The 23354-nt window shown below is 29.6% G+C and overlaps 1 protein-coding gene across 1 annotated transcript; it reads left to right on the top strand.

Moving 5' to 3' along the window:
* The first annotated feature begins 2215 nt into the window (after positions 1-2215).
* LOC124420604 (uncharacterized protein K02A2.6-like) lies at positions 2216-2944 on the top strand. The gene has a single exon (XM_046954064.1). The coding sequence runs from the start codon at positions 2216-2218 to the stop codon at positions 2942-2944; it is 729 nt and encodes a 242-aa protein (XP_046810020.1).
* The last annotated feature ends 20410 nt before the right edge of the window (positions 2945-23354 follow it).

Genomic DNA, 23354 nt, shown 5'->3' with positions numbered 1-23354 from the left:
AAAAATCCATATTCTGCTATGGTTGCGGCACGCAGGATGTATTTAGACCAAATTGCCTAAACTGTCAGGACCAGGGAAACGGAAGAGCGAGCGGCTTCCGCTCGAAAAAGTAAAATGTTTTAATTCAATTTCAACCCAGACTTCACCTGACTTGACAACTCAGAATTTGAATAATTCAACAAATACCAGCCTTGACAATAAAGATAAATTAAACCTATTACTACCTTACCATGAGAGACTGTTACGATATCAAATTGCTAGAGAACGAATATTTAGTGGGAAAATTGATTCAGAGAATAATAATGACAATAGGCCAAAACAGAAGCGTGATACTAAAAGATTAAGACAATTTTGGAAAGACAATATTACTAACAGAAAGTGTATGAAACATTCGTTGAATGCAATTGAGCAAATTGTAGACGATACTCGATTTTTTGTAAGACTTTCACTTTTTGGAATGAATTTAGTAGGCCTCATAGACTCAGGTGCCTCGATCACATGCATATCAGGGTTAGCAGCGAAGGGGTTTTTAGAAAAGAATATTCAATATAAACATCTAAAGGAAAATGTAACGACTGCAGGTGGAGTAAAATATCATGTATTAGGCTATATTGACACTAATGTTGAATTTCGTGGTCGTGAGGATGTAATTAGAGTTTACATAATACCTAATTTGAAAAATGACTTATACTTGGGAATCGATTTTGTGAGAAAATTTAACTTATTTAATTTGAATATGTTGGAAATTGATAGTTTATCTATTTCTAATTCGGAAAATTGCCATGAGCTTACTCCTTCAATGCGTGAAAAGTTAGATAACGTTATTAAACTATTTCCTTCTTGTGAACGTGACGGCTTAGGGAAAACCCATCTAATAGAACATTCGATAGAAATACATAAGGATACAAAACCTATTAAACAGAGGTATTTCTCTGTGTCACCGTCTATCGAGAAGCTAATACACGCCGAAATTGATAATATGCTGGCCATGAACGTTATAGAAGAAGCTCCACCTAACTGCCCCTGGAGTAGCCCCGTTACGCTTGTTAGGAAAAATGGCAAGTCAAGGTTATGTTTGGATTCAAGGAAGTTAAATTCAGTCACGGTCAGGGATGCATATCCCCAACCGAAGATTAGCAACATTCTCTCCCGGTTACCTAAGACGGAGTGTATAACTTCCTTGGATCTCAAACATGCTTTCTGGCAGATCGGTTTGGCTCCAAATTCCCGTGACATGACTGCCTTTACCATACCAAACAGACCTTTGTATAGATTTAAAGTCATGCCATTTGGGCTTACAAACGCACCTCAAACCATGAGCCGTCTCATGGACGTCATCAGCTACGCTTAGAAATCAAGTATTTATCTATTTAGATGATTTACTTTTAGTATCTCAGAATTTTCAGGAACACTTGGATTTACTGCTCGAGGTTGCCAACATTTTGAGAAAGTCTGGTCTTACATTGAATATTTCGAAATGTAAGTGGTGTTTGAAAGAAATGAGGTAACTAGGATACATTATTGGAAATGGAGTCATCAAAAATGACCCTGACTCGGTATTGGAGGAGTTTTGGCGCAAATTGACACAGAAGGTGTTGAGAGGCCGATTGCCTTTTATTCATATAAACTAAATCAAGCGCAGAAAAACTACTCCATTACCGAGCTTGAATGCCTAGCAGCTATCAAATGCATTGAAAAATTTCGCGAGTACGTTGAAGGGCACAAATTTAAGGTCGTAACAGACCATGCGAGCCTGCAATGGCTCATGAGACAGACTGACCTAAACGGACGTTTAGCGAGATGGTCGCTACGACTTCAAGGTTTTGATTTCTCCATAGAGCATCGGAAAGGGAGTCTTCAAACCGTTCCCGATGTATTATCACGCCTTTCACTTGAAACTATTTCTCATATCGAAGTCGAACCAGATATCGATATACAATCACCTTGTTTTGAAAGCCCATACTACGTGAAACTTAGAGAGTCTATTATAAATAGTAATGTTTTTCCAGATCTAAAGGTCATTGATAAATTTGTGTACAAACGGACGGAATTTTTAAATGGAAATCCTTTTGACGAATCTTCGTCATGGAAGCTATGGGTGCCTCCCGATTTGACAAGTGAGGTCATTTATAGAGCACACTCTTTGCCAAATTCGTCTCATTGTGGTGTAGGTAAAACCCTTGAAAAAATAAGACGGAACATGTATTGGCCGAAAATGTCTCTTGAAGTAAGAGATTTCATTTCCAAATGTGATGTATGCAAACAATCGAAAGCGCCGAACACTGTTCTACGACCATTAATGGGTGATAGGATTGAATCGGAAAGACCGTTTCAAAGAATTTATATGGACTTTTTGGGTGCATATCCCCGGTCCAAATGTGGTAATGTGGGCATACTAGTTATATTGGATCACTTCACAAAATACCCTATTCTAAAACTTGTGAAAAGATTTGCATCTACCGAAATTTGTAACTTTGTAGAATCTGATATTTTTCATCTCTTCGGTGTACCTGAGTTTGTAGTTACAGACAATGGTAGTCAGTTTAAGTCTGTTTTGTTTGAAAATCTTTTAGAAAAATATGGTGTGAAACATATATATACCGCTTCATATAGTCCCCAGTCCAACTCATCAGAAAGACTAAATCGGTCAATTTTGGCGGCTATACGTTCTTACCTCAAACAAGACCAACGTGAGTGGGATTCCCATCTTAGTAATATATGTGTTGCTCTACGTAGCCTTATTCATTCTTCAATCGGTTATTCTCCGTTTCACGCTTTATTTGGTTACACTATGATTACTCATGGTAAATCGTATCAGCTAGTAAGAAATATAGATTCGTTGGGAAATGGTGAAGATATTCATTATTCTGACAAACTCCACATTATACGTGAAAAGGTGAAAGAGAATTTGGAAAGAGCATATAACTCATATAAGAAAACGTAAACTAATCTTAAATTAAATATCCTTTCCTTGAATATTCAAGGAACAAAGTGACTACACGTTCTTTTAATTGGGCTATAACTCAACGGATGGGGTGGGGTTCTTTGTCACTATTATGTCCCATTCATACCAAAACAAATTCGAACGTGTATTACGAACTCAAACAAGTATAATTAGAAGAACCTTTAGTTTTCGGATGGACCACGGACCTCTATTTTACGCCGGTCTTTAGTGATAAATATATTACCAAATTGCACGCTACATATGATCTCAGATGTATTCGATCATTGCCCTCACCAACCATTGTTCTCAATAAAGTCCATATTATTTGTCTGAGAACCCCTATACCTTACCTTCACTACATTAGTTTGGTTCTCTTTACTTTAAACAAATTAGTTAGAATTCATATTAAGGTTTATTAACAAACAAATGAAATATAAGAAAAATATATATTTAAACTATTTATAGGATATAATATTTAATTGTAATACATGATTTAATGTGCATATTGTTCTTAAATTTTAGATTTGTTTTGTTACTCACTGTAGTTTCATTAAACGTTGCTCAGGCCTGTGCTGTTGTTGTAGATGAAACATCAGATGTTGTTGTGTTTTTTTCCAATTTTCATAATTATAAATACAAAATACTAATATACAATTTTAATATAATTTTAAGAGAACGCAGTTGTAATGAAGTTTAATAATGATCTTATTTAGAATATAAATTACAACAAAAGAAGTTTAACCAGTGATCACTAGAAGAGTGATACAATTAAAAAAAAGAAACAATTATCATTAGGGGTATTAAACTAATTTACTATTTATATAAACTTAACAATAATAATTACAAAGAACAAATATTTATGCAAATTAGAAATTTTGGAAATTAATTTTATAAATTTGATTTATTAGTTTGCTAAGATAGTTTTTTAAATTAAATAATGATTAGTTTCAATATATGTATATTAAAATTCAGCCACGTTGTCCACAGCACGCACGGTTCGAATCGTCTCCGACAATTTGTCTCCCAAAATTATCCTAATTAGCAAATCTATTCTTTTCCCATATAAATCTTTCACTTTTTTTTATAACTAAGCTTTCGTTCAATATTCTTTTTATTTTAATTATTTTTTTGTTTTCTTCAATGTAATACTACTTATAATTTTAAATTTTATAATTAAATTAAAGCTTATTAATCATCGACTTAAACTTATCACGATCCATCTTCAATTAATTATTGAACATCATTTTTAGTTTCATTAAGTCAAGAACAATTTAAAGAGAATCGCTATAAATATACCTCTCCCGTTTTCCCCATTCATAAATTGGGACTACCAACTTCCTTTCAGGGAATCAAGTCTCATTATAATCCCAAAAGAAACAAAAAAATGTAACGGGATATTTTAAATTTATTGATATGCTTAACTCAATTACAAATGCAATAAAGTGGAATTGAAAACATATGCAAATAGCAATAAATGAAAAGAAAAAAAACAGTGATGGTAAAATGGGATAAAAATTAACAATAAGTACTTAATCAATATGTATGCACATTCTCAACAAATATTAAACCGTCACAAATGATGCATAAACGATTGTCCTGGCATGAAAACTGTCAAAGTTATTTGCAACCATATCGGAACCTCAAATCACAGCGTTTTTAAACATAGAACAACAATTCTACCGATCCTTCAAATTGACCAATTTTTAGACGAACACATTATGCCACATAATGCTTTAAAATATTGCATAAACGACTGTCCTAGCACGAAAACTGCCAAAGTTAATTGCAACCATATCGGAACCTCAGATTACTGCGTTTATTAAACATAGAACAATAATTCTACCGATCTATCAAATTGACCAATTTCTAAAAATACACATTATGCTACAAATGATATACCATATTAAAGTGCAATCATAATGCTTTAAAATGATGCCTAAATGACTGTCATAGCGTGAAAACTGTCAATGTTATTTGTAGCCATATCGGAATCTCAAAATACCGCGTTTTTAAAGCTGTGAAAATAATTCTACCGATCTATCCAATTAGCCATTTTCTAAAAATATATTATGCAAAAAATTATATACCAAAACAAATGGCAACTATAATGCAATAAAAAGATATATAAACGACTGCTATAACACGAAAACTACAAAAGATATTTGCAACCATATCGGAGCCTTAAATTACCGCATTTCCTAACCTGTACCAATGAATATACCGATCTATCCAATTTTTTTAAAAATTCATTATGCCACAAATTATACACCAAAACAAAGTGCAACTGTAATTCTTTAAAATGATGCATAAACGATTGTCCTGGCATGAAAACTGTCAAAGTTATTTGCAACCATATCGGAACCTCAAATCACAGCGTTTTTAAACATAGAACAACAATTCTACCGATCCTTCAAATTGACCATTTTTTAGACGAACACATTATGCCACAAATGATATACCAAATTAAAGTGCAATCATTTTAAAATGCTTTAAATGATGCATAAATGACTGTCATAGCATGAAAACTGTCAAAGTTATTCACAACCATATCGGAACCTCAAACTACCGCCTTCTTAAACCTGGGAAAATAATTCTACCGATCTATCCTAATTGGACATTTTCTAAAAATACATTATGCAACAAATTATATACCAAAGAAATGGCAATTTTAGTGCTTTAAAAATGGTGCATAAATGACTGTCCTAGCACGAAAACTGCCAAAGTTAATTGCAACCATATCGGAACCTCAGATTACTGCGTTTATTATACATTAGAACAATTAATTATACCGATCTCTCAAATTGAATAATTTCTAAAAATACACATTATGCTACAACGATATACATTTTGAAGTGCAATCATAATGCTTTAAATGATTCATAAATGACTGTCATAGCGTGAAAACTCTCAATGGTATTTGCAGCCATATCGGAACCTCAAACTACCGCGTTTTGAAAGCTGTGAAAATAATTCTACCGATCTATCCAATTGGCCATTTTCTAAAAATATATTATGCAATAAATTATATACCAAAACAAATGGCAACTATAATGCAATAAAAAGATATAAAGCATTTCTAAACCTGTACCAATAAATATACCGATCTATCCTATTTTTGTAAAAACTCATGCCACAAATTATACACCAAAAGAAAGTGCAACTGTAATGCTTTAAAATGATGCATAAACGATTGTCCTGGCATGAAAACTGTCAAAGTTATTTGCAACCATATCGGAACCTCAAATCACAGCGTTTTTAAACATAGAACAACAATTCTACCGATCTATCAGATTGACCAATTTGTAAAAACACACATTATGCTACAAATGATATACCATATTAAAGTGCAATCATAATGCTTTAAAATGATGCCTAAATGACTGTCATAGCGTGAAAACTGTCAATGTTATTTGCAGCCATATCGGAACCTTAAAATACCGCGTTTTTAAAGCTGTGAAAATAATTCTACCGATCTATCCAATTAGCCATTTTCTAAAAATATATTATGCAATAAATTATATACCAAAACAAATGGCAACTATAATGCAATAAAAGATATATAACGACTGCTATAACATGAAAACTATAAATGATATTCACAACCATATCGGAGCCTTAAATTACCGTATTTCTAAACCTGTCCCAATAAATATACCGATCTATCCAATTTTTTAAAAATTCATTATGCCACAAATTATACACCAAAACAAAGTGCAACTGTAATGCTTTAAAATGATGCATAAACGATTGTCCTGGCATGAAAACTGTCAAAGTTATTTGCAGCCATATCGGAACCTCAAATCACAGCGTTTTTAAACATAGAACAACCAAATCTACCGATCCTTCAAAATTGATCATTTTTTAGACGAACACATTATGCTCCACAAATGATATACCAAATTAAAGTGCAATCATAATGCTTTAAAATGATGCATAAATGACTGTCATAGCATGAAAACTGTCAAAGTTATTCACAACCATATCGGAACCTCAAATTACCGCCTTTTTAAACCTGGGAAAATAATTCTACCGATCCAATTGGCCTTTTTCTAAAAATACATTATGCAATAAATTATATACCAAAAACAAATGGCAATTTTAATGCTTAAAAATGGTGCATAAACGACTGTCCTAGCACGAAAACTGCCAAAGTTAATTGCAACCATATCGGAACCTCAGATTACTGCGTTTATTAAACATAGAACAATAATTCTACCGATCTATCAAATTGACCAATTTGTAAAAACACACATTATGCTACAAATGATATACCATATTAAGTGCTATCATAATGCTTTAAAATGATCCATAAATGATGTCATAGCGTGAAAACTGTCAATGTTATTTGCAGCCATATTGGAACCTCAAACTACCGCGTTTTTAAAGCTGTGAAAATAATTCTACCGATCTATCCAATTGGCCATTTTCTAAAATATATTATGCAATAAATATTATACCAAAACAAATGGCAACTATATGCAATAAAATATATATAAAACGACAGCAATAACATGAAAACCACTATAATATATATTCTTAACCTAATCGAACCCTCAAATTACCGCTATATTCACAACCTAATGGAAATTATATTTCTACCCTGGGAAAATAATTCTACGATCTATCCAATTGGCTTTTTCTAAAAATACATTATGCAATAAATTATATACAAAATAAATGGCAATTTTAATGCTTTAATATGGTGCATAAACGACTGTCCTAGCACGAAAACTGCCAAAGTTAATTGCAGCCATATCGGAACCTCAGAATACTACATTTGATACATAGAACAATAATTCTACCTATTTATCAAGTTGACAAATTTGTAAAAACACACTAAACAAATTTCCAATTGGAACAATTGGGAATCTGTAACAAATTAAATCGATTTATTATTTCGATTTGTAATTTATTTCAAAGAACCTGAAATATACTTACTTCTCTTTTTTTGTGTTGTTGTAATTCAGTTTGTTGTTTATTGTGGTTAAAATTCAATTTGTTTGTTTTATTTAATTTTAGGTTTGTAGTGCGTTACAATTTGTTTTAAATGTTTTGTTAATTGTATCAATTTTTGTATTTTTGTTTTTAAGTAAATATAGGTTGTGTGTGTGTGTGGGAATCACTGCACTGGGTTTTATTATTTTTGTTAAATGTTTTCTTTGTTTGTGTAAATGTTCGTTTAATTGTTTGTTTTCATAAACGTTTGTAATTTGTTTTGTTTAAATTGTTTGGTTTGTGTTTTTTTTTATTTAAATAATTTGGCGCTGGCGCTCGAGTTTTCGTCGAAGATGACTTCTTCGTCCTCCTTAGCCGCGAATGTATGGCTTGGGCCGTACTTACACCGCCGCTGAATAAGTGGCCGATGCGGCTTAGTCGAGGTCGATCAAGTCGTTGCCAGATCGAAACCTCGACACACACATTATGCTACAAATGAAATACCATATTAAAGTGCAATCATAATGCATAATGCTTAAATGACTATCATAGCGTGAAAAACTGTCAATGTTATTTGCAGTCATATCGGAACCTCAAATGACCGCATTTTTAAAGCTGTGAAAATAGTTCTACCGATCTATCCAATTGGCCATTTTCTAAAATATATTTTTTAATTATATACCAAAACAAATGGCAACTATAATGCAATAAAAAGATATACAAACGACTGCAATAACATGAAAACTATAAATGATATTTGCAAACACATATCGGAGCCTTAAACTACCGCATTTCTAAACCTGTACCAATAAATATATACCCGATCTATACATTTTTTAAAAAATTCATTATGCCACAAATTATACACAAAAACAAAGTGCAACTGTAATGCTTTAAAATGATGCATAAACGATTGTTCTGGCATGAAAACTGTCAAAGTTATTTGCAACCATATCGGAACCTCAAATCACAGCGTTTTTAAACATAGAACAACAATTCTACGGATCCTTCAAAATTGACCATTTTTTAGACGAACACATTATGCCACAAATGATATACAAATTAAAGTGCAATCATAATGCTTAAAATGATGCATAAATGACTGTTATAGCATGAAAACTGTCAAAGTTATTCACAACCATATCGGAACCTCAAATTACCGCCTTTTTAAACCTGGGAAAATAATTCTACCGATCTATCCAATTGGCCATTTTCTAAAAACACATTATGCAATAAATTATAGATCAAAACAAATGGCCATTTTAATGCTTTAAAATGGTGCATAAACGACTGTCCTTGCACGAAAACTACCAAAGTTAATTGCAGCCATATCGGAACCTCAGATACTGCATTTGATACAGAACAATAATTCTACCGATCTATCAAGTTGACCAATTTGTAAAAACACACTATTATGCTACAAATGATATACATTATTAAAGTGCAATCATATAATGCTTTAAAATGATGTCTAAATGGACTATCATAGCGTGAAAAACTGTCAATGTTATTTGCAGTCATATCGGAACCTCAAAATTACCGCATTTTAAAGCTGTGAAATAATTCTACCGAATCTATCAATTGGCCATTTTCTTAAAATACATTATGCATTAAATTATATAACAAAACAAATGGCAATTGTATTGCTTTATAATTGTATATAAACGACTGTCCTAGCACGAAAACTGCCAAAGTTAATTGCAACCATATGGGAACCTCAGATTACTGCGTTTATTAAACATAGAACAATAATTCTACCGATCTATCAAATTGACCAATTTGTAAAAACACACATTATGCTACAAATGATATACCATATTAAAGTGCAATCATAATACTTTAAAATGATTCATAAATGACTGTCATAGCGTGAAAACTGTCAAAGTTAATTGCGGCCATATCGGAACCTTAAAATACCGCGTTTTCAAAGCTGTGAAAATAATTCTACCGATCTATCCTATTAGCCATTTTCTAAAAATATATGTAACAAATTATATACCCAAAACAAATGGCAACGTATAATGCAATAAAAAAATATATATAAACGACTGCTCTATAACATGAAAACTATAAAAGATATTTGCAACTATATCGGGCCTTAAATTACCGCACTTCTAAACCTGTACCAAAAAAATTACCGATCTATCCTATTTTTTTAAAACTCATTATGCCACAAATTATTACACCAAAACAAAGTGCAACTGTAATGCTTTAAATGGTGCATAAACGACTGTCCTTGCACGAAAACTGCCAAAGTTATTTGCAACCATATCCGAACCTCAAATCACAGCGTTTTTAAACATAGAACAGCAATTCAAATTGACCATTTTTTAGACGAACACATTATGCCACAAATGATATACCAAATTAAAGTGCAATTATAATGCTTTTAAAATGATGCATAAATGACTGTCATAGCATGAATAAAACTGTCAAAGTTATTTACAACCATATCGGAACTTCAAATTACCGCCTTTTTTAAACCTGGGAAAATAATTCTACCGATCTTTTCAATTGGCCATTTTCTAAAAATTCATTATGCAATAAATTATATACCAAAACAAATGGCAATTTTAATGCTTTAAAATGGTGCATAAACGATTGTCCTGGCATGAAAACTGCCAAAGTTAATTGCAACCATATCGGAACCTCAGATTACTGCGTTTATTAAACATAGAACAATAATTCTACCGATCTATCAAATTGACCAATTTGTAAAAAAACACATTATGCTACAAATGAATATACCATATTAAAGTGCAATCATAATGCTTTAAAATAATGTCTAAAGACTATCATAGCGTGAAAACTGTCAATATTATTTGCAGTCATATCGGGAACCTCAAATTACCGCATTTTTAAAGCTGTGAAAATAATTCTACCGATCTATCAATTGGCCATTTCTAAAAATATATTATGCAATAAATTTATTATACCAAAACAAATGGCACTATAATGCAATGAAAGATATTTAAACGACTGCAATAACATGAAAACTATAAATGATATTTGCAACCATATCGGAGCCTTAAATTACAGCATTTATAAACCTGTACCAATAAATATACCGATCTATCCAATTTTTTTAAAAATTCATTATGCCACAAATTATACACCAAAACAAAGTGCAACTGTAATGCTTTAAAATGATGCATAAACGATTGTCCTGCAACCATATCGGAACCTCAAATCACAGCGTTTTTAAACATAGAACAACAATTCTACCGATCCTTCAAATTGACCATTTTTTAGACGAACACATTATGCTACAAATGATATACCAAATTAAAGTGCAATCATAATGCTTTAAAATGATGTATAAATGACTGTCATAGCATGAAAACTGTCAAAGTTATTCACAACCATATCGGAACCTCAAATTACCACCTTTTTAAACCTGGGAAAATAATTCTACCGATCTATCCAATTGGCCATTTTCTAAAAATACATTATGCAATAAATTATATACCAAAACAAATGGCAATTTTAATGCTTTAAAATGGTGCATAAACGAAAACTAGCACGAAAACTGCCAAAGTTAATTGCAACCATATCGGAACATTAGATTACTGCGTTTATTAAACATAGAACAATAATTCTACCAATCTACCAAATTGACCAATTTCTAAAAATACACATTATGCTACGAATGATATACCATTTTAAAGTGCAATCATAATGCTTTAAAATGATTCATAAATGACTGTCATAGCGTGAAAACTGTCAATGCTATTTGCAGCCATATTGGAACCATATCGGAGCCTTAAATTACCGCATTTCTAAACTTATACCAATAAATATACCGATCTATACAATTTTTTTAAAAATTCCTTATGCCACAAATTATACACCAAAACAAAGTGCAACTGTAATGCTTTAAAATGATGCATAAACGATTGTTCTGTCATGAAAACTGTCAAAGTTATTTGCAACCATATCGGAACCCAAATCACAGCGTTTTAAACATAGAACAACAATTCTACCGATCCTTCAAATTGACTAAAATAATATATTTCTAAAAATATATTATGCAACAAATTATATACCAAAACAAATGGCAACTATAATGCAATAAAAAGATATACAAACCACTGCTATAACATGAAAACTATAAAAGATATTTGCAACCATATCGGAGCCTTAAATTACCGCATTTCCAAATCTGTACCAATAAATATACCGATCTATCCAATTTTTGTAAAAATTCATTATGCCACAAATTGTACACCAAAACAAAGTGCAACTGTAATGCTTTAAAATGATGCATAAACGATTGTCCTGGCATGAAAACTGTCAAAGTTATTCACAACTATATCGGAACTTCAAATTACCGCCTTTTTAAACCTGGGAAAATAGTTCTACCGATCTATCCAATTGGCCATTTTCTAAAAATACATTATGCAATAAATGTATACCAAACAAAAGGCAATTTTAATGCTTTAAAATGGTACATAAACGACTGTCCTAGCACGAAAACTGCCAAAGTTAATTGCAACCATATCGGAACCTCAGATTACTGCGTTTATTAAACATAGAACAATAATTCTACCGATCTATCAAATAGACCAATTTGTAAAACACACATTATGCTACAAATGATATACCATATTAAAGTGCAATCATAATGCTTTAAAATGATGCCTAAATGACTGTCATAGCGTGAAAACTGTCAATGTTATTTGTAGCCATATCGGAATCTCAAAATACCGCGTTTTTAAAGCTGTAAATATAATTCTACCGATCTATCCAATTAGCCATTTTCTAAAAATATATTATGCAAAAAATTATATACCAAAACAAATGGCAACTATAATGCAATAAAAAGATATATAAACGACTGCTATAACACGAAAACTACAAAAGATATTTGCAACCATATCGGAGCCTTAAATTACCGCATTTCCAAACCTGTACCAATAAATATACCGATCTATCCAATTTTTGTAAAAATTCGTTATGCCACAAATTATACACCAAAACAAAGTGCAACTGTAATGCTTTAAAATGATGCATAAACGATTGTTCTGGCATGAAAACTGTCAAAGTTATTTGCAACCATATCGGAACCTCAAATCACAGCGTTTTTAAACATAGAACAACAATTCTACCGATCCTTCAAATTGACCATTTTTTAGACGAACACATTATGCCACAAATGATATACCAAATTAAAGTACAATCATAATGCTTTAAAATGATGCATAAATGACTGTCATAGCATGAAAACTGTCAAAGTTATTCACAACCATATCGGAACTTCAAGTTACCCCTTTTTTAAACCTGGGAAAATAATTCTACCGATCTATCCAATTGGCTATTTTCTAAAAATACATTATGCAATAAATTATATACCAAAACAAATGGCAAAATACTTTAAAATGGTGCATAAACGACTGTCCTAGCACGAAAACTCCCAAAGTTAATTGCAACCATATAAAATACCGCGTTTTTAAAGCTGTGAAAATAATTCTACCGATCTATCCTGTTAGCCATTTTCTAAAAATATATTATGCAACAAATTATATACCAAAACAAATGGCAACTATAATGCAATAAAATGATATATAAACGACTGCTATAACATGACAACTATAAAAGATAGCATGAAAACTGTCAAAGTTATTCACAACCATATCGGAACCTCAAATTACCGCCTTTTTAAACCTGGGAAAATAATTCTACCGATCTATCCAATTGGCCATTTTCTAAAACTACATTATGCAATAAATTATATACCAAAACAAATGGCAATTTTAATGCATTAAAATAGTGCATAAATGACTGTCCTAGCACGAAAACTGCTAAAAGTAATTGCAACCATATCGGAACCTCAGATTACTGCGTTTATTAAACATGGAACAATAATTCTATCAAATTGACCAATATGTGAAAACACACATTATGCTACAAATGATATACCATATTAAAGTGCAATCATAATGCTTTAAAATGAATTATAAATGACTGTCATTGCGTGAAAACTGTCACTGTTATTTGCAGCCATATTGGAACCTCAAACTACAGCGTTTTTAAAGCTGTGAAAATAATTCTACCGATCTATCCAATTGGCCATTTTTTAAAAATACATTATGCAATAAATTATATACCAAAACAAATGGCAATTTTAATGCTTTAAAATGGTGCATAAACGACTGTCCTAGCACGACTGCAATAACATGAAAACTATAAATGATATTTGCAACCATATCGGAGCCTTAAATTACCGCATTTCTAAACCTGTACAAATAAATAAACCGATCTATCCAATTTTTTTAAAAATTCATTATGCCACAAGTTATACACCAAAACAAAGTGCAACTGTAATGCTTTAAAATGATGCATAAACAATTGTTCTGGCATGAAAACTGTCAAAGTTATTTGCAACCATATCGGAACCTCAAATCACAGCGTTTTTAAACATAGAACAACAATTCTACCGATCCTTCAAATTGACCATTTTTTAGACGAACACATTATGCCACAAATGATATACCAATTAAAGTGCAATCATAATGCTTTAAAATGATGCATAAATGACTGTCATAGCATGAAAACTGTCAATGTTATTTACAACCATATCGGAACCAAAATTACCGCCTTTTTAAACCTGGGAAAATAATTCTACCGATCTATCCAATTGGCCATTTTCTAAAAATACATTATGCAATAAATTATATACCAAAACAAATGGCAATTTTAATGCTTTAAAATGGTGCATAAACGACTGTCCTAGCACGAAAACTGCCAAAGTTAATTGCAACCATATCGGAACCTCAGATTACTGCGTTTATTAAACATAGAACAATAATTCTACCGATCTATCAAATTGACCAATTTGTAAAAACACACATTATGCTACAAATGATATAACATATTAAAGTGCAATCATAATGCTTTAAAATGATGCCTAAATGACTGTCATAGCGTAAAAACTGTCAATGTTATTTGCAGCCATATCGGAACCTTAAAATACCGCGTTTTTAAAGCTGTGAAAATAATTCTACCGATCTATCCAATTAGCCATTTTCTAAAAATATAGTATGCAACAAATTATATACCAAAACAAATGGCAACTATAATGCAATAAAAAGATATATAAACGACTGCTATAACATGAAAACTATAAAAGATATTTGCAACCATATCGGAGCCTTAAATTACCGCATTTCCAAACCTGTACCAATAACGATCTATCCAATTTTTTTAAAAATTCATTATGCCACAAGTTATACACCAAAACAAAGTGCAACTGTAATGCTTTAAAATGATGCATAAACAATTGTTCTGGCATGAAAACTGTCAAAGTTATTCGCAACCGTATCGGAACCTCAAATCACAGCGTTTTTAAACATAGAACAACAATTCTACCGATCCTTCAAATTGACCATTTTTTAGACGAACACATTATGCCACAAATGATATACCAATTTAAAGTGCAATCATAATGCTTTAAAATGATGCACAAATGACTGTCATAGCATGAAAACTGTCAAAGTTATTCACAGCCATATCGGAACCTCAAATTACCGCCTTTTCAAACCTGGGAAAATAATTCTACCGATCTATCCAATTGGCCATTTTCTAAAAATACATTATGCAATACATTATATACCAAAACAAATGGCAATTTTAATGTTTTATTTTAATGCATAAACGACTGTCCTAGCACGAAAACTGCCAAAGTTAATAGCAGCCATATCGGAACCTCAGATTACTGCATGTGATACATAGAACAATAATTCTACCGATCTATCAAGTTGACCAATTTGTAAAAACACACATTATGCTACAAATGATATACCATATTAAAGTGCAATCATAATGCTTTAAATGACTATCATAGCGTGAAAACTGTCAATATTATTTGCAGTCATATCGGAACCTCAAATTACCGAATTCTTAAAGCTGTGAAAATATCTATCCAATTGGCCATTTTCTAAAAATATATTATGCAACAAATTATATACCAAAACAAGGGGCAACTATAATGCAATAAAAAGATATATAAACGACTGCTATAACATGAAAACTGTAAAAGATATTTGCAACCATATCGGAGTCTTAAATTACCGCATTTCCAAACCTGTACCAATAAATATACCGATCTATCCAATTTTTGTAAAAATTCATTATGCCTCAAATTTTACACCAAAACAAAGTGCAACTGTAATGTTTTAAAATGATTCATAAACGATTGTCCTGGCATAAAAACTGTCAAAGTTATTTGCAGCCATATCGGAACCTCAAATCACAGCGTTTTTAAACATAGAACAACAATTCTACCGATCCTTCAAATTGACCATTTTTTAGACGAACACATTATGCCATAAATGATATACCAAATTAAAGTGCAATCGTAATGCTTTAAAATGATGCATAAATGACTGTCATAGCATGAAAACTGTCAAAGTTATTCACAACCATATCGGAAACTCAAATTACCGCCTTTCTAAACCTGGGAAAATAATTCTACCGATCTATCCAATTGGCCATTTTCTAAAACTACATTATGCAATAAATTATATACCAAAACAAATGGCCATATGGGAACCTCAGATTACTGCGTTTATTAAACATAGAACAATAATTCTACCGATCTATCAAATTGACCAATTTGTAAAAACACACATTATGCTACAAATGATATACCATATTAAAGTGCAATCATAATGCTTTAAAATGATGCCTAAATGACTGTCATAGCGTGAAAACTGTCAATGTTATTTGCAGCCATATCGGAACCTTAAAATACCGCGTTTTTAAAGCTGTGAAAATAATTCTACCGATCTATCCAATTAGCCATTTTCTAAAAATATATTATGCATAAATTATATACCAATACAAATGGCAACTATAATGCAATAAAAAGATATATAAACGACTGCAATAACATGAAAACTATAAATGATATTTGCAACCATATCGGAGCCTTAAATTACCGCATTTCTAAATCTGTACCAATAAATACACCGATCTATCCTATTTTTGTAAAAACTCATTATGCCACAAATTATACACCAAACAAAGTTCAACTGTAATGCTTTAAAATGATGCATAAACGATTGTCCTGGCATGAAAGCTGTCAATGTTATTTGCAACCATATGGGAACCTCAAATCACAGCGTTTTTAAACATAGAACAACAATTCTACCACATTACCTTTCAATGACCATTTTTTGACGAACACATTATGCCACAAATGATATACCAAATTAAGGTGCAATCATAATGCTTTAAAGTGATGCATAAATGACTGTCATAGCATGAAAACTGTCAAAGTTATTCACAACCATATCGGAACTTAAAATACCGCGTTTTTAAAGCTGTGAAAATAATTCAACCGATCTATCCAATTGGCCATTTTCTAAAAATACATTATGCAATAAATTTATATACCAAAACAAATGGCAATTTTAATGCTTTAAAATGGTGCATGTCCTAGCACGAAAACTGCCAAAGTTAATTGCAACCATATCGGAACCTCAGATTACTGCGTTTATTAAACATAGAACAACAATTCTACCGATCCTTCAAATTGACCATTTTTTAGACGAACACATTATGCTACAAATGATATACCATATTAAAGTGCAATCATAATGCTTTAAAATGATTCATAAATGACAGTCGTAGCGTGAAAACTGTCAATGTTATTTGCAGCCATATCGGAACCTCAAACTACCGCCTTCTTAAACCTGGGAAAGTAATTCTACCGATCTATCCAATTGGCTATTTTCTAAAAATACATTATGCAATAAATTATATACCAAAATTTTAATGCTTTAAAATGGTGCATAAACGACTGTCCTAGCACGAAAACTGCCAAAGTTAATTGCAACCATAGCGGAACCTCAGATTACTGCGTTTATTATACATAGAAACAATAATTATACCGATCTATCAAATTGAACAATTTCTAAAAATACACATTATGCTACAAATGATATACCATATTGAAGTGCAATCATAATGCTTTAAAATGATTCATAAATGACTGTCATAGCGTGAAAACTGTCAATGTTATTTGCAGCCATATCGGAACCTCAAACTACTGCGTTTTGAAAGCTGTGAAAATAATTCTACCAATCTATCCAATTGGCCATTTTCTAAAAATATATTATGCAATAAATTATATACCAAAACAAATGGCAACTATAATGCAATAAAAAGATATATAAACGACTGCAATAAGATGAAAACTATAAATGATAGCCTTAAATTACCGCATTTCCAAACCTGTACCAATAAATATACCGATCTATCCAATTTTTGTAAAAATTCATTATGCCACAAATTATACACCAAAACAAAGTGCAACTGTAATGCTTTAAAATGATGCATAAACGATTGTTCTGGCATGAAAACTGTCAAAGTTATTTGCAACCATATCGGAACCTCAAATCACAGCGTTTTTAAAACATAGAACAACAATTCTACCGATCCTTCAAATTGACCATTTTTTAGACGAACACATTATGCCACAAATGATATACCAAATTAAAGTGCAATCATAATGCTTTAAAATGATGCATAAATGACTGTCATAGCATGAAAACTGTCAAAGTTATTCACAACCATATCGGAACTTCAAATTACCGCCTTTTAAACCTGGGAAAATAATTCTACCGATCTATCCAACTGGCCATTTTCTAAAAATACATTATGCAATAAATTATATACCAAAACAAATGGGAATTTTAATGCTTTAAAATGGTGCATAAACGACTGTCCTAGCACGAAAACTGCCAAAGTTAATTGCAACCATAGCGGAACCTCAGATTACTGCGTTTGTTATACATAGAACAATAATTATACCGATCTATCAAATTGACCAATTTGTAAAAACACACATTATGCTACAAATGATATACCATATTAAAGTGCAATCATAATGCTTTAAAATGATGCCTTAATGACTGTCATAGCGTGAAAACTGTCAATGTTATTTGTAGCCATATCGGAATCTCAAAATACCGCGTTTTTAAAGCTGTGAAAATAATTCTACCGATCTATCCAATTAGCCATTTTCTAAAAATATATTATGCAATAAATTATATACCAAAACAAATGGCAACTATAATGCAATAAAAAGATATATAAACGACTGCAAGAACATGAAAACTATAAATGATATTTTGCAACCATATCGGAGCCTTAAATTACCGCATTTCTAAACCTGTACCAATAAATATACCGATCTATCCTATTTTTGTAAAAACTCATTATGCCACAAATTATACACCAACTGTAATGCTTTAAAATGATGCATAAACTGGTATATAATTTATTGCATAATGTATTTTTAGAAAATGGCCAATTGGATAGATCGGTAGTATTATTTTCCCAGGTTTAAAAAGGCGGTAATTTAAGGTTCCGATATGATTGTGAATAACTTTGACAGTTTTCATGCTATGACAGTCATTTATGCATCATTTTAGACAGTAGAATTTCTATAATATTTTGGAAATTTTGTAATAAAACTATATTGTTGATATACAAATTATGTAATTCATTCAGGAAATAAGCAAAATATCTAACATATATGTTTTAATTAAGATAAAAGTAAGATGAAGTAATAAAAATGGATGTGGAAAATATTAATATTTTAAACCCAAAAATGTCCAAATGATTTCACCAAATCCATATATAAATGTTTAAAAAATACCTAATTTCGAGTATTTAAAGTCGTCATTATTACAATCAATCATTTTATTTCTTCATCTTACATTTTTTTCTTAAGAAAAAATGTAGATTCATAAAAAATAAAAAAAGCATCAAAAGTTGATGAAATTTTAAATTTTAAACACTCTTGAAAACTAATATATAATGTGAATTTCCAAAAAGACAATTTGGACAATAAAGTTTGTAACCAAATTATACAGTATGCCGAAATACGTTTGTACTTAATTGATAATGCAATATTTTTTTATTTTTTTTTTTTGGATTTTCTTTGAAATTTGTTAATATTTTTAAATTTATCAAAGCACAGAATTCACACATGTTTACTCAAAAAATAAAGGTTTTTTGCTCAATTTCTAAACCAATTGTTTAATATTTCGAGCTTTAGTGAAGTATTTACAAATTATTATAATACATACCATTAATTTGATTTACATTTTCAATGCTGTATTTGCAAAATGATTTTATTATCATATTATATTTAGGTTTTTAAGATTGTTATTAAATTTTTTAATGTTGATAAAATTAATAATGTATCAGTTAATTGATCAATTTTATTATTTCAAAAAATCAAATCCACTATTCATATTTTTTTAAACTATTGATTCATTTTTCATTTTGTGTCATTTTCAAATTTGATAATATATATGAATGGCTTTCTAAAATTCATGGAATGTCACATTCCTTTGACTTTTTTATTGAAATATTATAAAATCAACTAATACCTTATTTACGCATACACAAAATCAATTATATATGAACAAATCTAGTTGAATTTATTTAGATTTACTAAACAATACTATTTTTCGACATATAGTAGAATGTGAAATATTTGTATACATTATATTTTTGTAAATGTACTTATACAATCGCATAATTTACATAGTTTTTTTTATATATTTAAAATTCTACATTGAGATCTTCTACTTTGTCAATTTAACGATTGTATGCAATTATTTCTATTTTACTCTTATTTCTTTCATGGAATGTCACATTCCTTTGACTTTTTATTGAAATATTATAAAATTAACTAATACCCTATTTACTCATACACAAAATCAATTATATATGAACAAATCAAACAACAAATTTAGATTTACTAAACAATACTAAAAATACGATGCATAAAAAATACGCAAGGAACAAACCAAAAATGATATATCGACAATTTTTTTTTATAAATTGAAAAACATGAATGAATGTTAATCTAAAATAAAATGTAATGTTTTATTTAAATATGTTTTTACTATTTTAGTAAATATACCTTTATCCTTCTAGTTTTTCATATCGAGAAACATTGGAAAACATGAAATTTTAATTTCCATTAATTTTTTTTATTTTTTGTTTTTATTATTCAAACATTAGAACCAATAATTAATCAGTAAAATGTTAAATTTTTCGACATATAGTAGAATGTGAAATATTTGTATACATTATATTCTGTAAATGTACTTATACAATCGCATATTTTACATAGTTTTTTATATATTTAAAATTCTACATTGAGATCTTCTACTTTGTCAATTTAACGATTGTATGCAATTATTTCTATTTTACTCTTATTTTCGTATTATTTTTAAATATATCAACATATATCAACAATGCTTTTTTAAAAAGACCAGTGTCAGGTATTTTGTAAACATTTATATTTGGATTTGGTGAAATCATTTGGACATTTTTGGGTTTAAAATATTATTATTTTCCACATCCATTTTTATTACTTCATCTTACTTTTTTTTCTTAATTAAAACATATATGTTAGATATTTTGCTTATTTCCTGAATGAATTACATAATTTGTCTACCAATAATATAGTTTTAGTACAAAATTTCCAAAATATTATAGAAATTCTAGTGTGTTTTTGAAAATTATTGGACATTTATGTTTTGCATAATTTTCATAAAAAATCGGAAAATATCAAAGATTCAGTAAATTAAAAATTGTATAGTTTCAAATATAATTTCAACGAGTATTTAAAGTCGGTTAATTTCACAAAATAAAGTTTTTGTGAAAATATTAATATATTATCAAGCTTTTTTTGGGTTTTAATCATTATTATTTTCCACAACAATTTTTCTAACTTCATCTTTACTTTTTCTTAATTTAAATAAGTTATTTTGTTTATTTTCTGAACCATACTTTTCATAAAAAAAAGATAATTGTGTAAAACTAACTATGTTTAAACCATAAAATGTACAAAAACTAGCCAAATGTTGAAACATGCCCAAACACATAAATGTCAAATTATTTCCAAACGTAAACTTTTCCAAAACTTTACATTTTTTCTTAAGAAAAAATGTAGATTCATAAAAAATAAAAAAGCATCAAAATTGATGAAATTCTAAATTTTAAACACTCTTGAAAACTAATATATAATGTGAATTTCCAAAAAGACAATTTGGACAATAAAGTTTGTACCAAATTATACAATATGCAATTTTTTTATTTTTTTTTGGGATTTTCTTTGAAATTTGTTCATTCACACATGTTTACTCAAAAAATAAAGGTTTTTTGCTCAATTTCTAAACCAATTGTTTAATATTTCGAGCTTTAGTGAAGTATTTACAAATTATTATAGTACTTACCATTAATTTGAATTACATTTTCAATGCTGTATTTGCAAAATGTTTTTATTATCATATTATATCTAGGTTTTCAAGATGGTTATTAAATTTTTTAATGTTGATATAATTAATAATGTATCAGTTAATTGATTAATTTTATTATTTCAAAAAATCAAATCCACTATTCATATTTTTTTAAACTATTGATTCATTTTTCTTTTTGTGTCATTTTCAAATTTGATAACATATATGAATGGCTTTCTAAAATTTATGGAATGTCACTATTCCTTTGACTTTTTTATTGAAATATTATAAAATCTACTAATACCCTATTTACGCATACACAAAAACAATTATATATGAACAAAATCTAGTTGAATTTATTTAGATTTACTACTAAACAATACTAAAAAATACGATGCATAAAAAATACGCAAGAAACAAACCAAAAAATTATATGTCGACAATTTTTTTATATTTCTATTTTACTCTTATTTTCGTATATTTTTTAAATATATCAACATATGTCAACAATGCTTTTTCAAAAAGAAGTGCGTAAATAGGGTATTAGTTGATTTTATAATATTTCAATAAAAAAGTCAAAGGAGTGTGACTCCATGAATTTTATAAAGCCATTCATATATATTATCAAATTTAAAAATGACACAAAATGAAAAATGGATTAATAGTTTAAAAAATATGAATAGTGGATTTGATTTTTTGAAATAATAAAATTAATCAATTAACTGATACATTATTAATTTTATCAACATTAAAAAATTTAATAACAATCTTGAAAACCTAGATATAATATGATAATAAAATATAATAATAAAAACATTTTGCAAATACAGCATTGAAAATGTAAATCAAATTAATGGTATGTATTATAATAATTTGTAAATACTTCACTAAAGCTCAAAATATTAAACAATTGGTTTAGAAATTGAGCAAAAAACCTTTATTTTTTGAGTAAACATGTGTGAATTCTGTGCTTTGATAAATTTAAAAATATTAACAAATTTCAAAGAAAATCCAAAAAAAAAATATTGCATTATCAATTAAGTACAAACGTATTTCGGCATACTGTATAATTTGGTTACAAACTTTATTGTCCAAATTGTCTTTTTGAAAATTCACATTATATATTAGTTTTCAAGAGTGTTTAAAATTTAAAATTTCATAAACTTTTGATTTTTTTTTTATTTTTTATGAATCTACATTTTTTCTTA

Source organism: Lucilia cuprina, chromosome 6, assembly GCF_022045245.1.
Source record: "Lucilia cuprina isolate Lc7/37 chromosome 6, ASM2204524v1, whole genome shotgun sequence".
NCBI lineage: Eukaryota > Metazoa > Arthropoda > Insecta > Diptera > Calliphoridae > Lucilia > Lucilia cuprina.
Note: the sequence above shows the minus strand (reverse complement) of the source record. Positions and strands in the feature narration are given on the sequence as shown.

What these genes read in the sequence shown, in the direction of transcription:
- LOC124420604 (XM_046954064.1), top strand. Translation starts at nt 2,216, where the DNA reads ATGTCTCTTGAAGTAAGAGATTTCATTTCCAAATGTGATGTATGCAAA.